Source organism: Pan paniscus, chromosome 2, assembly GCF_029289425.2.
Source record: "Pan paniscus chromosome 2, NHGRI_mPanPan1-v2.0_pri, whole genome shotgun sequence".
In the NCBI taxonomy this organism is placed as follows: Eukaryota; Metazoa; Chordata; class Mammalia; order Primates; family Hominidae; genus Pan; species Pan paniscus.
In genome coordinates, this window is record NC_085926.1 from 23,831,150 (window position 1) to 23,849,279 (window position 18,130).

The following is an 18,130-nucleotide window of genomic DNA, read 5'->3' on the forward strand; positions in this document are numbered from 1 at the left end:
TTTTTTTTAATCTCAATAATTGGAATCTGTTTGAAGGAGAAAATCCCCTGCATCTCATCCTGCAAGTATAACCACTATTAAGTTCGGGTATATTTATATCTTACAAAAATGTTTGTTTTGCATACTGTTGTGGAACTTGTTTCTTTCAATCCTTCTGGATTTCTTTCCTTGCTTAGTATGTATACCTCATTCTTATTTAAGAGCTGTACAGTATACCGTCATATGGTTGTACTCCAATGAACCTATCTCCTGTCAGTAAGTTAGCTCATTCCAAATTTTTTTCATCATATATAAGTAAGAGTCTCCAAAATATCCTTATACTATAGTCACATGCACGTGTCCAGTTATTTCCTTAGGGTAAGTTCCAAGAAGCAGAATTTCTATATCAAAGTGTTTACTGGAAATTTTTGCCATTCTGATAGGTAAAAGTACCAGAGTGTTTAACTTGTATTTCTTTGAGTCTAAGTAAGATTGTGCATCTGTTTATTTGCCATATGTTTATTTTCCACTTTTGAGAACTGCCTGTGTACTTTATCCATTATTATTATTTAAATTAGTTAAGATATTAGCCCTTAATCATGAACTGAAAATACCCCCCCCCAACCTTTTTATAAACTTTATGGTATCCTTTTTTTTTTTTTTTTAAGGATTTTCAATTTTTATGTAGTCAGATCTGTTGGTCTTTTCCTTTGTGTGTGTGTGTGTGTGTTAACTTCAGTGATGTCTCAGTTTTGGTCATTCCCACACTCCTGCCTGCCCCCTCACCCCAAGGTGACTCGTGAGATGAGAGTTCAAATACAAGTAGTTTATTTCCAGGTACAAAGAACAAAGGGAAGCTAAGGAAGAAAAGATAGTCAATAAAAGATGCCTCATCTGGGCTTAGTGGCTCATGCCTATAATCCCAGCACTTTGGGAGGCTGAGGCAGTCGGGGATTGCTTGAGCTCAGGAGTTCGAGACCAGCCCAGGCAATATAGTGAGACCCTGTCTCAAAAAAAAAAAAAAAAAAAAAAAAGAAAGATGTCTTATTAAGCCAACCCCCACAGGGAAAATTGCCTATGCGGAAACTGGGAAATTGGGCAGAACACTTGACTCAGAATGATCCCGCCCAAATTATCAGTTATTCATTGAGGGCTGCTCTTGGGGGGAGCGTTCCAGTTATTTATTGCTACATAACAAAATACTCTAAACAAAAACCACCATTTTTTATTATGATTATAATCTTTCATAGATATAGAGTTTGGGGCTGGGCTCAGCTGGTTGGTTCCTACTGAAGCTTTCTAATGCAGTCACGGGGGCTAGGACTGGAGTCATGTGAAGCCTTCCTCACTTACATGTCTGGTTTTCCACCTGGGCTGGGAAGCCCCACAGCTGAGGGCTGGAACACCTTGGGCTTCTTGGCTAATTCTCATTCTTGATGTGGTCTCTTCACACAGTCTCTGCAGTACTAGGCTTCTTATGTGATGTTTAGAGTTTCCAAGGCACATAGAAAGGGAGAGACAGACAGCTGCAGGATGAGATGGGGGGCCGGGGGGACCATAGCTCCTTTTTTTTAAAAAAGGAGCCAGTTGTGAAGTCACACTTATATCACTTTAGACTTAAATATCACCAGCCCATATTCAGAGGGAGGGGAATTAGACTCTGCCTCTTTGAGCAGTTTCAAACAATCTGTGGACGGTGTTGTAAAACTGCCACAGGGAGATAATTTACCTGTATTTCTGCCTATTGCTATGGGCAGAGCAGCTTTAAGCACAGAGGCGCAGATAGGGGTAGCTAGAACTTGGCCATAGCACACCAGAATCCTAAGGGATGTGTTGGTGAGGCACTGACAGCTTCTGCTATAGTTTATCAGTGAGCTCAGGAGTTCAAGTGGCCTCTCTTATTTCCAAAACTATAAAACTGTTCACTTATATTTTCTTCAAGTTCCTATTTAAAATTCTTAGTTTAACTTTTGTTTTTTAATGTCTGGGAGTAAGAATCAAGCACTTATTTTAATGGTTAACCAATTACACCAAAATACTTTAAAAATAATCTGCCCAGTGGTTCTCAAACTCTTTGGTTTCAGGACCCCATTACACTCTTAAAATTTATTTCAGGCCCCAGCAGCTTTTGATTATATGGTTAACAGTTATGGATTTTTACCATATTCAAAATTAAAACAGAATTATTTAAAACATCTATGATTGATTTTAAAATAACAAAAAACATATTAATATAAATAACATTTTAAATGAAAACTGTTTTTCAAAATTAAACAGCCTAGGCTGGGCGCAGTGGCTCGTGCCTGTAATTCCAGCACTTTGGGAGGCCAAGGCAGGTAGATCACGAGGTCAGGAGATCGAGACCATCCTGGCTAACATGGTGACACCCTGTCTCTACTAAAAATACAAAAATTAGTCGGGCGTGGCAAAAATTAGTCGGGCGTGGTGGCGCATGCCTGTAGTCCCAGCTACTCAGGAGGCTGAGGCAGGAGAATTGCTTGAACCTGGGAGGCAGAGGTTGCAGTGAGCCTAGATTACGCCACTGCACTCCAGCCTGGGCAACAGAGCGAGACTCCATCTCAAAAAAAAAAAAAAAATTAACCTAGAAGACTGGTACTATTTCACATATTTGCAGATGACTTTAATGTCTGACTTCCTAGCAGACAGGTAGATTTTCATACCTGCTTCTGCATTCAGGCTGTGGCCCTCTCACACCTGGTGTAGATTCAGGAAAATCTCACAGTACAAATGTGAGAAAATGGGAGTAAAAATGGTAAGTCATGTTTTAGATTTATGAAAATAGTTTTGACTTTATGGGGCTCCCTTGAAAGGGTCTTGGGAGAACTGCCTAGTTTTTCCCTGATGATGTAAATGCTACCTTCAGCTGAAGGCATCTTTATCCTCCAAATTCACATGAGCTCTGTACTGAGGGAAGGTACAGGGAGCTGGACCTAGGATGAGAGACCCCATAGCCCTGGGAGGGTGCAGGTGGAGGTTGAAGCAGCAGCAAAATTGTCAGAATTAGGCAGTCGGGTGCGGTGGCTCACGCCTATAATCCCAGCACTTTGGGGAGGCTGAGGCAGGCAGATCATGAGATCAGGAGTTCGAGACCAGCCTGACCAACATGGTGACACCCCGTCTCTACTAAAAATACAAAAATTAGGCAGGCATGGTGGCGTGTGCCTGTAATCCCAGCTACTCGGGAGGCTGAGGCAGGAGAATCGCTTGAACCCGGGAGGCGGAGGTTGCAGTGAGCCAAGATGGCACCACTGCACTCCAGCCTGGGCGACAGAGCGAGACTCCGTCTCAAAAAAAAAAAATAAATAAATAAAAAGAGACCGGCAGGAGAGTTTCAGGCTGATTGACCAGTGCAGGGAGGTGTTCTGATTCCTTCATAAATAGGGTAACCATATAACATGCAAGTTGGAACACTTTTGAAAGCAAAAGTGGGCAACAAAAAACTGAAAATTATTATTACCAGATAAAGGCTTTGCCAAACAATAAAATAATAGATTCATATCACACAGTGACCAAAAAATCACTGTGCAAGACTGTTCACACAACTCTGCTTTGTAGCAAGTTATTGAAGTCTGTTTCTTGAACTCCTCTATACTTGTGTCACTTCCCATGCTTCCCACTGACCTAGCAGCCCCCTGACTGCCCCACCTGGAGTTTGAGATTGGCAGCAGTTGCAGTGTGGAAGCTGCATAAGGAGCTGAGTGTAATGGGAAACCTTTAGCTAAAATTAATTTCATAATCAAAGATGTGTGCCAGAATCTTTTCTTAGAGTTGAGTAAAACCTGATAAGCTTCTTTAAGAGAATCTTGGTATCCTTTTAAAACTTTCTTTGTGACACTGTTGCTTTTGGGGATCAGCACTAAATGTGTGGAGGGTAGAGGTGTTAACAATACGTTCTCCCCTCAAAAAGTCTGAACAAGATGCTCTGCTTTTCCCCCAGCTGACTCTCACTTATCCACAATATAGTTAATCATCCCAATAGAAGAGTCAGTTGTGCCCTGTGAACCGAAGAACCAGGACTAATAACCCGTTGGTATTTACTCATTCAAATAGCAGTTTTGTATATGGTAGCATAAGCATTGCAACTGAAGAATCTGGACTCGACCATAAGGCAGATACCAGACACCCAAGCTCTGGATTCTTCAGTGGGAGTAGAGGAGTCATCACCACACACACACAGCATTGGATTCTGTCCTGACTCGTTTTTTCTAACTTCTTGGGCGAAAGGGCAGATTAGAATTGTTCCAACTCAGGCTTGTATAATTCCTGCAGAAAAGACCTGTTGTTGGATCCACCTTTATCCTGACTTACCTACATGTTTAATCTTACAGAGGAAAATGGCTTTCAAGACACAAGGGATACTGATCTTACTTTAATTCTAATCACTGCCGTACCCCCAACCCCTGCTTCTTTCAGGCACTTGGCATTGAACTAGTTTTGTCATTTTACTTGCTTGCCACCTACCCCCATGACTACCCTGACAGGCCAGAAGGGAAAGTGCGGTTCCTTAGCTCACTGTACTAATAACTCCTCATTCAGCCATCCCTAGTTAAGAGTGACCCCCTAATGTCCACATTTTTTTAGGTCTGCTCTTCTTTTGTCATCCCTACAAGAGTAACTTAACCCTTTACTTACAAGTTACTTGGAAGTAGTTTTCTTTTAAAAACAGTGTCCTTACTCTATGTGCATCTAATTTTTTTCAATATTGGAATGTAAATTTCCAGATGTGCTGGACTGTCCCTAGAGCAGCAGCATATACAGTAAGACCTACGATTGAATGACTAACTGGGCAAGATTGAGCTTTTGTGATGTTTTAATTATTTTACCTAATATGGAAACACTGTTGTATAATCCCAAACAGTAGTACATATTTGATCATCTAATTAAATATTGGTAACTGTTAGTGTGCCAAGCCCTGTAGTATGTGTGGGAAATTACTACTCCCTAGAGACTTAAATTCTGATGTACAAAAGATTGTATCCAAATGACTACAGCAGTCTGTGTAAATACCCAGACAAATCTATTCTCTTCCTGGTTTGGAACAAATTTTAAAAATGAACTCTATAGCTTCCATAGGCCACAAATCATCCTTGTGCGTCACAAAAAGTTATGTCAAAAATTCCTTCGGAAGTTTATCTACTTTATGCTAGAGGAAGACAGTAGGCACCATTTCCTCAGTATTGTTGTTATAAGACTTTTGGAGGGCTTTCTTAGAAGGCCATTAAATGGCCACACTGTTGGAGATCTTAAGTGCCTGGGATAGTCTCCTTCCCATAGTTAGGAAGATATACCCCCTATTTAGCCCCACTGTGTTCCAATATAACTTCCTTGATACAGTGGATACCACTAATGTGAATTTTTTTTTTTTTTTTTGAGACGGAGTCTCGCTCTGTCGCCCAGGCTGGAGTGCAGTGGCGCGATCTCATCTCACTGCAGCCTCCGCCTCCCAGGTTCAAGCGATTCTCCTGCCTCACCCTTCTGAGTAGCTGGGATTACAGGCGCTCGCCACCACGCCCAGCTAATTTTTGTGTTTTTAGTAGAGACGGGGTTTCACTATGTTGGCCAGGATGGTCTCTATCTCTAGACCTCGTGATCTGCCTGCTTTGGCCCCCCAAAGTGCTGGGATTACAGGCGTGAGCCACTGTGCCCAGCCAAATATGTGAATTCTTGTGTGTGGGTACTAGTTTTTCTGGGGAGCCCTTTAGGTTGGCTCTAGGTCTGCAAGTTCTTTCCAAGGGATAGTTAACCTGAATGGTACATTCCTCACAGTACCAGAGCCTCTTCCTTTCCTCTTCCCCTCACCTTAGGTGAGGAGGCCTTCTAACTTAGTTATTAGGACTATGGCAGTGGTCGCCCTGCTTTTTAATAGCACTTACGAAATCGTGTCACTACCCTGTTAGTTTCTTTAGTAAAGTTTTCTCATTTCTCAAGTTCCTTCTGCCACTCGCTTCTAGGTTACAAAAGGTTACTGTTTTATGAAGGGATGCTGAGGGTAAGAATGTACCAAGTAGATCTCATGGAGAAGGCAGCTTTCACCCAGTTACTCTGGTAGATTGCTACCTTCATAGCTTATCTTCTCTATGAATTTCTTAGCAATAGAAGAGTAAATCAGGAGTGGATTTTTAGTAGTGTGTTTGTCATAGGGAATGTAGATGTAATTGGATTTTTTTTTTCATATAAGCATTTTGTAAATTCAGTTTTGGGTTTTTTGTTTTTTGTTTCTTGTTTTTGTTTTTTGTCTTAATAGAGCTAGGCATTACCAGGGTTGATGCATATTTGTTACTGCAAAGAGTTGTAGACAAGGGAGGAGGGAGCTAAATAATATTAATGGTAATTTAAATCTAGAAAATCAGAACTGTGGCTCACTACTGTAATGTCAGTGCTTTCAGAGGCCAAGCAGAAGTATCGCTTGAGCCCAGGAGTTCAAGACCAGTCTGGGTAACCTAGCAAGACCCTGTCTCTAAAAAAAATTAAAAAATTAGCCAGGTGTGGTGATGCACGCCTGTAATCCTAGCAACTCAGGAGGCTGAGATGGAAGGATCACTTGAGCCAGCTGTGACTGAGCCACTGCACTCCAGCTTGAGCAACAGAGTGAGACACTGTCTCAAAAAAAGAAACAGTTGGTATTCATTGCTCTTAATAATCCTCTGTAGCTGGCTTCTCAAACTTTAATGTGCATAAGAATCATTTGTTAACATGCACATTGATTGGGTCTGAGGTGGAGTCTGATGTCTGCATTTCTAACAAACTCCCAGGGGATGGATGCCGATGTTGCTTATCCAGAGGCGGCACTTTGAATATCAGTCTACAGAACATTCAGGGTATATGCAAATTAACTTTTAATAATAACAACAGCAACCACATATATTGATCCTTTTTTGGTGTACCAGGCACAGAAAAATAAAGACTGGGCATTGGAGTATAGCAGCTGGGATTCAGATTGAAGCTCTTCCCTTTACTAGCTTAACCCTGAGCAAATTTTCTCTAAGGCAGGGTTTCTCAGCCTTGGCACTGTTGACATTTTAGGCTGAGATCATTGTTTGTGGGGGCTGTCTGGTGCATTGTAGGATGTTTAGCAGCATCCCTGGCCTCTATCCACCAGATGCCATTAGCACCTCCCTCCCATTTGTGACATTCAGAATGACTGCAAGCATTGCCAAACGTCAGGGGGTGGGTGGGGTAGGAGGCAAAATTACTTCCAGTTGAGAACCACTGCTGTAAGACTACTGTTGAAATATGGGTGTTTGGGGGGGTTTGTGATATGAATGATGTACTTTATATAAGTGACATAGAAGCTTATCATGAAGCTTCCACAGACAAAAGGAGAATAGGCATGCAGTAGCTAATAAGCAGTCCGTGCCACATCTGGCTTTCTGAGGATGATGATAAAGCTTATTCCAAGTGCCAGTTCTTTATTTTTACGAAACATTAGTCATTGTACTATGAGATAATACCAGGAATTACTTGAGATTTTTAAATAGGTAGAACTGAGTTTCTAATTCAGTTGATCCCAAGCCTCTGCCCTTTTTTGAAATACGCTGGCACTGTTGCTACCCTGCCCCTGCCTCTGCCCCTTTCTTCATTCTTACTTCTGCTGCTGTCCGCATGTCTCTTTTTTCCCCCCTACTCTTTAAAGTTTTATTTCACTAACTTGAGGTCAAATGTCACAACTGTGTTCTGGTCAATTTACTATCCTTGCTTGGCTTCCCCAAATGGTAGTACCAGAAGATTTGTGGGGTAGGGAGAAGAGACCACTTTAAGAAGCACTACATTTAATCATCTTCCACAAGGCAACAGAGTTGGGCATCTGATTATTCAACAAAACAAAGCTTCAGTAGCACCCAGGAGGGCAGACAGGCAAACCAGGCTGTAGCCACACTGCATTTGTCAAAATCAGATCAGAGAAAACCTACTCCCCACAGATTAAAAGGTAGCAATAGTCATCATTTCTTTTTCTGTTGCCACAACGTTTTTCTTCTTTTAATTATTATCATGTAGTTGTCTCAAGTCCTTCCTGTAGTCCAGGGTTCCCCAACGCCTGGGCCACAGACCCCGTACTGGTCCCTGGCCCATTAGGAACCACGCACATAACAGATGAGCAGTGGGTGGGCAGGCCAGCCAGCTGAGCGAAGCTCCATCTGTATTTACAGCCACTGCCCATGGCTTGCATTACTGCCTGAGCTCTGCCTCCTGTCAGCTCAGATCAGCAATGGCATTAGGTTCTCATAGGCATGCGCAAACCCTATTGTGAACTGCTCATGTGAGGGATCTAGGTTGCGTGCTCCTTATGAGAATCTAATGCCTGATGATCTGGTACTGTCACCCATCACCCCCACATGGGACTGTCTAGTTGCAGGAAAACAAGCTCGGGGGCTCCCCACTGATTCTACATTATGGTGAGTTGTATAATTATTTCATTCTATATCACAGTGTAATACTAATAGAAATAGAGTGCACAATAAATACAATGCACTTGAATCATCCCAAACCATCCCCACCCCCATCTGTGGAAAAACTGTCTTCCACAAAAGCAGCCCCTGGTGCAGAAGAGGTTGTGGACTGCTGCTTTAGTCCATCTCCTATGATTGCACAGGTAAGCTGCAAATGCCAAGGACTTGATGAGCTCGGTTCACCCCTTGCCAGCAATGTATCAGTTCCTGAGAGAATGAGTTCCTGAAGTCTTGTTGTTAGCAACTGTAAGTAGAGGGACTGCTTGGTTTTCTATATCCTAGTTATTTTATGAAGTTAAGTTTTAGTTTCTTCCATCCTTCCACATCTAGAGTCCACAACAAATACAGTGCCATCTGTGCATCTGGCATATGACTTCCACAGTGGCCTTACTTTGTCCTAAACACCTACATCCCAGAAGTGAAAAGGGACTGTTTTAGAATTTGCCAAGATTACCTTAATTTTCTCCATGTTAAATCTTTTGGTAGGTACAGTATTTACAAATTCATGAGCTGCAGCCTGTATAAGACAGTTGTCTTTCTAGCACAGTACAAACCCAGAAAAACAGTGTGGAAAGACTGAAATGAAGGCCGACTGGACAGGATAGAAGTGTGGTCTGATAGTCCATTTCCCAATTTCCCACTGCAAATAAATGTCCCAAATTGAAATGCTTTCTTCTTGCTTTAGAACTTCTCTTCGTAGGTGATCCAGCTATAAGACTAACCATCCTTCCCTTCTCTTCACTCAGCGTCTGTCCTAGCATCTGGGGAGGTGCTCTGATACCTGTCGGTGGGCACCAGGGAGGCCTGGGCCGTGGCGGAGCACAGGGCACCAGGTGGGTGCTGTGTGCCTGGCTGCTCTAACAGTGCTCGCCCAGCAGTCCGCAAGTCTGTTTCTAGCATGCTTATCTTCCTATCTTCCCAGCCTCTCATCCTTTCACTTTTTTTCTAGGGTATGACAGCAGATAACTAAGCCTTCTAAAATTATGCCTAGAATAATATCTGAACTATGGTTTATGTGTTTGTAGGCAAGGGTCCTGTCTCCCAATAAAAAATGTAAAAATTCATTTGATAGAAAGATACTTTTAAAAAATTGATTCTGGCCAGGCACAGTGGCTCATGCCTGTGAATCTCAGCACTTTGGGAGGCCCAGGTGGGAGGATCACTTGAGCCCAAGAATTTGAGACCAGCCTATGCAACCTGGTGAGAGCCTGTCTCTCTGAAAAATGTAAAAATTAGGCTGGGCGCGGTGGCTCACGCCTGTAATCCCAGCACTTTGGGAGGCTAAGGCGGGGGAATCACCTGAGGTCAGGATTTCGAGACCAGCCTGGCCAACATGGTGAAACCCCATCTCTACTAAAAATACAAAAATTAGCTGGGTGTGGTGGCGGATGCCTGTAATCCCAGCTACTCAGGAGGTTGAGGCAGGAGAATTGCTTGAACCTGGGAGGCAGAGGTTGCAGTGAGCCAAGATGGCACCACTGCACTCTAGCCTGGATGACACGACCGAAGCTCTGTCTTAAAAATAATAATAATGGATAAAATTTTTTAAAAATTAGCTGGGCATGGTGGCATGTGCCTTTAATCCCAGCTACTAGGGAGGCTGAGGTGGGAGAATCACTTGAGCCCAGGAAGTCAAGGCTACTGTGAGCTGAGATCACATTGTGCTCCAGCCTGGGTGACACAGCGAGACTGTGACTCGAAAAATATCCTAAATTTCACTTTGCTTCAGGATGTTCTTTAAAAGAAATCAATAATGTCATTTGAAAATTGAAATGCAGATTTGGTTTCTGACCATTGAAATGGAAGAGCAGCAGAGTAGTCTGTAATAAGTTTGAACTGAGAATGGGAATGGGGAAAGACTCAACAAAAACATGATTTTAAAATAAAAAGAAAACATGAATGTTACTTTGTGGAGTTACCCTGGAAGATTTTAAGTCAGTCCAGGGAACACAACAGATTCTAGTAAGACTGTGCTAATGACAGTCTTTGACAGTTGGTTTGTTAATACCTCAAATGATTTGTAGTACAGTTTATACTGTGCAGATGCTGTTTAAGACTGTATATGTGTAAAGCAAAAGTTACTACCAGTTGATAGTTTTTTACTTTGTATACTTACCAATATAATATTGAGGCATAAGATATGTAGCCACGCTGTCCAGTGGTCATTAGGGAGAAAATGTCTCCAGGATTGTAGGAAAAGCTGTCAGAAGTGAGTCCTTGTTCATTGCGTTTATTCAATGGAGAGTTTCCTGTCAGTTAACAGACACAGCTTCCTGTATGACAGAAGTGTCGTGGCTCATGGCCATCCCCGCTTCTATTGTTTACATACCTGTGTGAAGTCAGAATCCTTTATAGAAAGAAGAAAATATTGTGTTAAAGTAGAAATGACTCGTTTTTCTTAAAATCTGTATCAGAGTAATATTTATTTTGATTAGAAGAAAAAACTGTTATCTTTTTCTTTTTGCCTTGTATGTATTCTGCTTATATTTTGAGAAGTGCTTTTAGTTACAAATAAACCTTAAACCTCTGTGTAGGAAAATGTGAAAGGTATAGGCCTGGTCTCTTCACTTTCTCAGTTACATCCTCTCATGCAGAGGTTCTAATCACAGTTAAATTTCAATGTCTTCAAACAGGGATAAGTGGGTTTTTTTAAAAAGGCACAGTCTTATACTTATTTCTGTAACCCCAATGATACTTTGGTTGGCTGGTTTTAAAAAAATCATATTACACAAAACTGAGATGACCCAGTTTAGAGAATCCCAATTAAAATAAGTGCTCAGGTGAAGACCGGGTAGACTTAATGCAAAATTATGAAATGTACTTTTCTGCTCCCATTGTGTCCGGAATTGGTGGGTTCTTGGTCTCACTGACTTCAAGAATGAAGCCGCGGACCCTCACAGTGAGTGTTAACAGTTCTTAAAGATAGTGTATCCGGAGTTTGTTCCTTCTGATGTTGGGACGTGTTCAGAGTTTCTTCCTTCTGGTGGGTTCGTGGTCTTGCTGGCTTCAGGAGTGAAGCTGCAGACCTTCACGGTGAGTGTTACAGCTTTTAAGGCAGCACGTCTGGAGCTGTTCGATCCTCCCATCCGGAGTTGTTCATTCCTCCTGGTGGGTTCGTGGTCTCGCTGGGTTCAGGAGTGAAGCTGCAGACCTTCGTGGTGAGTGTTACAGCTCATAAAGGCAGTGCGGAACCAAAGAGTGAGCAGCAGCAAGATTTATTGCAAGGAGTGAAAGAACAAAGCATCCACAGTGTCAAAGGGGACCTGAGCGGGTTGCCACTGTTGGCTCTGGCAGCCTGCTTTTTATTCCTTTATCTGGCCCCACCCACATCTTACTGATTGGTCCATTTTACAGAGAGCTGATTGGTTTGTTTTACAGAGAGCTGATTGGTCTGCTTTGACAGGGTGCTGATTGGTGCGTTTACAATCCCTGAGCTAGACACAAAAGTTCTCCAAGTCCCCACTAGATTAGCTAGACACAGAGCACTGATTGGTGCATTTACAAACCTTTAGCTAGACACAGAATGCTGATTGGTACATTTACAATCCTCCAGCTAGACGTAAAAGTTCTCCAAGTCCCCACTCGACTCAGGAGCCCAGTTGGCTTTGCCTAGTGGATCCTGTGCCGGGGCTGCAGGCGGAGCTGCCCGCCAGTCCCGCACTGTGTGCCCACACTCCTCAACCCTTGGGCAGGCGATGGGACCGGGAGCCGTGGAGCAGGGGGTGGTCCCCATCGGGGAGGCTCAGGCTACGTGGGAGCCCACTGCAGGGGTGGAGGGGAGGCTCAGGCCTGGCAGGCTGCAGGTCTCAAGCCCTGCCCCACAGGGAGGCAGCTGAGGCCTGGCGAGAATTCGAGCCTGTTGCTGGCAGGCTGGCACTGCTGGGGGACCAGGCGCACCCTCTGCAGCTGCTGGCTGGGGTGCTAAGCCCCTCACTGCCTGGGGCCAGTGGCGCTGGCCGGCCGCTCCGAGTGCGGGGCTGCCAAGTCCACGCCCACCCGGAACTCTCCCTGGCCCATGTGCACTGCGCGCAGCCCCAGTTCCCACCCGCGCCTCTCCCTCCACACCTCCCTGCAAACAGAGGGAGCCAGCTCCAGCCTCAGCCAGCACAGAGAGGGGCTTCCACAGTGCAGCAGGGGGCTGAAGGGCTCCTCAAGCGCGGCCAGAGTGGGCACCAAGGCTGAGGAGGCACCAGGAGCGAGCGAGGGCTGCCAGCATGCTGTCACCTCTCCCCATCTTTCTTTAGTATCTTAATTTCAACCCTCCTTCTCCCAATTCAGGATTTTCCATACTCTAATCATTTGGATTAATAATTTAAATTACATACCATTCTATGGTACACTTCAACCAGTATTTAAAATTAAAGTTGTATTTCTTGTTGTGGAACCAAAAGTATCTTCTGGAGGAGACAGGAGATTATTAAAGGGTGTACTTAGGTGACCTGAGGGCAAACCTGGTCAGTCATTTTATCGAGAAATAGGTGGGATGCTTGAACAGCCTCAAGTAAAGCTTCTCTTACTCTCTGTTCTTCTGTCACTGGCCTTCTGAGAGTTGTTAATATTGTCCTCCACCCCTGGGGATGGGACTGCCTGCCCACTTTGTAGACCAGCAGATCCTAACTTTTCCAATGAGAACTTAGGAAACAAATAAAATTGTAGGCCCCTGCATCAGAATTTTTCTGTTTTATTCTCTGATTAAGAAAGTACACATGATAAAAAGCTACCTGAATTCATCCAATAGCAGCTTTAAGTGACTATCTAAAGCTTGATATTCATAGCCGAGCATGGTGGCTCACACCTGTAATCCCAGCACTTTGGCAGGCTGAGGCGGTTGGATCACAAGGTCAGGAGTTTGAGACCGGTCTAGCCAATATGGTGAAACCCCAGCTCTACTAAAAATACAAAAATTAGCTGGGCATGGCGGCGCACACCTGTAGTCCCAGCTGCTCCAGAGGCTGAGGGAGGAGAATCGCTTGAACCCACGAGGGGGAGGTTGCAGTGAGCTGAGATCATGCCACTGCACTCCAACCTGGGTGACAGATCTCAAAAAAAAAAAAAAGTTTGATATTCAGGTAACAATGCTTGGTCTTTTCCAGTGGATTCTCAAGACCATTCACAGTAATTCCTGAGGGCCCACAGGTTAGGGATCCCTCACTATTGAATTTTCTTCAGGGTCAACTACATTTGATATTATTTCACTTAGCATTTAATTATTTTCATATTGCACCTTTATTCTCCAGTTTTGAAGTTTAATACAAGTGTAATACGTTTTTTGTCATTATGTAATTGTTTGTACTTGATTCCTTTTCTGTTTTGTCTATTTTCTGAACTTTCAAAAAAATTAACACCTAAATTGCAAACAGATTACAGAGAGATAGCAATCTTAATTGGATTTCTGGTTATATCACAGGTGATAAGCTATCACAGGTGACAAACTGTAAAATGTTCAAACTTATGCTCCTAACTGGTTGTCCCACTAGTAACCTGTAGCAGTGGTTCCCAAATGCAAACTACCTGCTTAAAGGTCATGGTTGTGGGTGGGGCACTTAAATATATAGATTCTTGGGTCCCCCTCTAGATATTCTAAATCATCGGGCCTGGGGTGGGGTCTAGAAATATTTAGTCTTTAAAGTTCCATCGATTATTTTGATGCACAGTGAAATTTGGGAATCACCAATTTTCTGTACAATCCATAAATCTGCATGTAGTGACATACTGGTAAACCTTTATTTTTTTTGTATACTAAAGGACCAGCAGAATTGGGCCCATGCCAACATGTCACCTCTAGGGCCTAGACTGCCCTCACTTTTGTTTTTTTCTAGGTTGGTTTCTTAGCACTACCAAGTTGAACATGAACAGTACGACTCCTGCCTCTAGGAGGCAGCTTGGAATATTGTCAGTACTGGATTTGAGAGAGCCTGGCTTCTGTGAATGAACTCTTGGCCTTGGTTCCTCATCTGTAAAAAGATTTTAGAGTAGCCTTTTGCCTTTAAGTGTTTACCATAAACTAGATAAAAGAGCATTCCTCTTTATCTGCAACCCCTATATTAGTGTTATTTTCATATATAGTCCACTTTTCATTAACTGCACTCCAGGTGTCATAGCTGTATCAGCCAGTGTCTCTAGACTTTCTTCAGTTTGCTATAACAAAGTACCATGAATTGGATGGCTTATAAACAACAGAAGTTTATTTCTCACAGTTCTGGAGGCTACAAATATGAGATCAAGGTGCTGGCAGCTTCAGGTCTGGTGAGGATGCATTTCTTGGTTTCCAGACAACTGTCTTCTTGCTGTATCCTCATATGGTAGAGAAAAGTTAGGCAGCTTTTGAGGTTCTCTTTAAGAACACTAATCCTTTTCATGAGGATTTCTACCCCCTAACCCAATACCTTCAAAGGCTCCACCTCCTAATACCATCACATTGAGGGTTAGGATTTCAACATAAAAGTTTCGAGGGGATGCAAACATGTAGGCAGGTAGGCAAACTTATGATGACCAAGAACCAGTTCTAACCTCAGGAAATGAAGCAATAATGGTAATATCATTTCACTGGAGAAGTTACTGCCTGTTTCCAGAGGGAGAGGGCTGATTAAGAGCTCTCCCTACATTCCACCTTGTGAAAATTGCCATCAGATATCGTGTAAAACTATGAAGTCATCTTTTTTAAACACAAAGTATGACTTCATGGTGTAGACAATGTTTAAAAAATCTCTGGCCGGGTGCGATGGCTCACGCCTATAATCCCAGCACTCTGGGAGGCCGAGGCGGGCGGATCACCTGAGGTCGGGAGTTCAAGACCAGCATGACCAACATGGTGAAACCCCATCTCTACTAAAAGTACAAAATTAGCCAGGCATAATGGCGCATGCCTGTAGTCCCAGTTACTCAGGAGGCTGAGGCAGGAGAATCGCTTGAACCTGGGAGGCGGAGGTTGCATTGAGCCGAGATCGTGCCATTGCACTCCAGCCTGGGCAACAAGAGCAAAACTCTGCCTTAAAAAACAAAAAACAAAACAAAACAAACAAAAAAACTCTCTCTGTATCTAAAGCAAACTTTTTGGTGGCTTACACTTATAATCCCAGCACTCTGGGAGGCTGAGGTAAGAGGATTGCTTGAGTCCAGGAGTTCAAGACCAGCCTGGGCAACATAGTGAGACCCCCCCATCTACACAAATTAAATAGAAAACATTAGCCAGGTATGGTGGTGCATGCCTGTAGTCTCGGCTACTCAGGTGGCTAAGGTGGGAGGATCACTTGAGCCTAGAAGTCAAGGCTACAGTGACCCGAGATCATGCCACTCACTGCATTCCAGCCTGGGTAGCAGATCAAGACTCTGTTTCAAAAATAAAAAATAAAACAAGTTTTTAATAGTTTTTGGTAATACCCATCACAAAGAGCTATTAAAGAATTAATAATAATGGTGATCACTGCCATTTAATGAGAGATACCCATGGGTGTGTTGCTCTACAGTTTCCTTCTTTCTCTCACTTAATTCTGAAAACATTCCTGTGAGGTGGACAGTGTCCGAGCTCTTTCTGCCTCTTGGCCAGTTTGGGCCCTGTTCTTCCCATTACCCGCTATTCGGTTGCCCATATTTTCTCCCTCCTTTTTTGCCATGTCATGTTTTCTTCCCCAACTTGTATTCTCCTCTGCTTTTCCTTTGTAATAAGCTCATTCCCCTAACCTGTTGCATCTCTCACACCAAATTTCAGACCAAAAGAAAAACCTGTGATGGGTTTGGGGAAAGTATAGGCCCATGGGTAGGCTTTTTATTCCCTCCCTCTTCATCTCTTCTGTCTCTTAAATGAAGGCATCAGACTTTGTAACCAGTTAGCAGAGGGCATCTTGAAGGAGTTTGTCTTGTTCAGTATCAAAACCCCTGACATTTAACCCTCTGCCTAGTACATGGGCATTCAGTAAGTGAGTGAATAAATCCAATTCACATCGTACATTTATTTAAAAGAGTAGTTTTGCTGGGTGTGGTGGCACTCTAGAAGCCAACACAATGCTTTAGAATGGTATTGTGGCCAAATTATGGTGTACCCAAGTGTATGTAACAGTGATTTATGATAACAGCTAACAGGGTTGGAGGAATGTCTCAAGTATTAGTATTTAGAGAACCCAATTATAGAATACACATTGAAATGAAAATTGAATAACCTGTAACTGGATACTTACCATTCTCCTCCCACCTAACATGGACATACTTTTTACATTATAAACCATCTATTAGATTCTTTTAAAGGTGAGATTATGGAGATAGAAGAGCAAGGAAGAGCCAGTTAGTGGGTCAGAAAATGAAACTTCTGTGCTTAAAATGGTCATAAGTGATGTAGCTGTGAGCAAAAACTGCTCTCGTTTGTCACTAATTTTGCTTCTAGGTGCTGAGATGTGTTTCCCATTTTAAGTATTGTTTACACTTTCCTACGTGTCAAGGAGAGTTTTGAGAATTGAGGAAAGTTTCCTGCTTATTCGTAGCTAGGTAGGCTTAGAATGGTTTTAACATTCTTTTATCATCCAGTTTACTTGACCAATGGCTATGGGTTTGTTGCAGTTCTGCATCCGTTTCTGTACTTGTTTTGTAAAGAGAATCCACACAGTAAACAAAAGAGAGGAGAGAGGTAATCTTTCCATCTCTTTTAATACCCTGTAAAAAATTGGGATAGTGCCACCATCTGCTTATTTGTTGACGTATTATTCACAGTGCTGGTCCCAAAGGCGATAACATCTATGAATGGAGATCAACCATTCTAGGGCCTCCAGGATCCGTGTATGAGGGTGGTGTATTCTTTCTCGATATCACTTTTACACCAGAATATCCCTTCAAGCCTCCAAAGGTAAGAAATCTCCCTGTGTGCTCAAATTTACTAATTCCCACAAGAGAGCAACTGTTGAGGTTTTTCTAAATTTAATTTTTAATCACAGAAACTAGATTTATCTTATGTCCTAATAGATCTGAGTATTTTAACATATACAAAACACTTCTTTAGGTTGATTTTGCTTTATCTGGCAGAGACCATTCTAGGAGTAAGTGCTTTGTTTTGATGGTGCTTAAAATTGTGCTATTTATAGTAATATTGTCAGCAACCTAGAAGTAATCCCCTGTTTTCCAGCCCATAGAGAAAGGTTTTTGAACCTTTCTCTAGGTTAAAAATGGTGTCAAGCCAGGTGCAGTGGTGTGCACCTGTAGTCCAGCTACTTGGGAGGATTGTTTGAGCCCAAGAGTTTGAGTCCAGTCTGGGCAACAAAGCAAGACCCCAAAAAAAGGCAGGGCAGGTCAGGGGGCCAAACAACTAGAGAATCAGAATCTCTTCCCAAAGCTTTGGATTCTGTTGTGCTCCCTGTCATGTTTTGGTCTTGTTCCTTTACCTCCAGGCCTCAGTTTTCTTTCTAGGACAGGTGAGGATTGCCCAAGTCACCCATCTCCTGTACTCAATCTATGATTCTCATTCAGTCAGAAAGAAAACCCCGTCTTGGGGATTAGGTAGACTGCCAGATAAAAGTACAACTGCAGCAACAAGAAGTAATCGAAAGTCACTTTTTAAAAAAATTGGTAAAATTACAGGTAATTTTTACTTTGTGTTTTGGTATATTTCACAAATAAAAATTAAGAGACCCAAATAACACCAGCTTATGTGACTTGTGTTCTGCTGTGGTCCTTGCCCATTACTGGCTCTGCATCCATGG

General features: G+C 42.8%; 1 protein-coding gene and 1 pseudogene across 4 annotated transcripts in view; one reads left to right on the forward strand and one right to left on the reverse strand.

Annotated features, from left to right (window-relative positions):
- UBE2E1 (ubiquitin conjugating enzyme E2 E1) overlaps positions 1–18,130 on the forward strand; it is an 83,691-nt gene that overhangs the window by 62,790 nt on the left and 2,771 nt on the right. For all 4 annotated transcript variants that reach the window (XM_034955969.3, XM_063602729.1, XM_008951639.6 and 1 more), the window contains one exon: positions 17,148–17,280. In XM_034955969.3, coding sequence (XP_034811860.1) covers positions 17,148–17,280 — 133 coding nt within the window. The remainder of the gene's footprint in view (positions 1–17,147; positions 17,281–18,130) is intronic.
- Positions 785–12,180, reverse strand: LOC103782911 (ADP-ribosylation factor-like protein 4A; annotated as a pseudogene).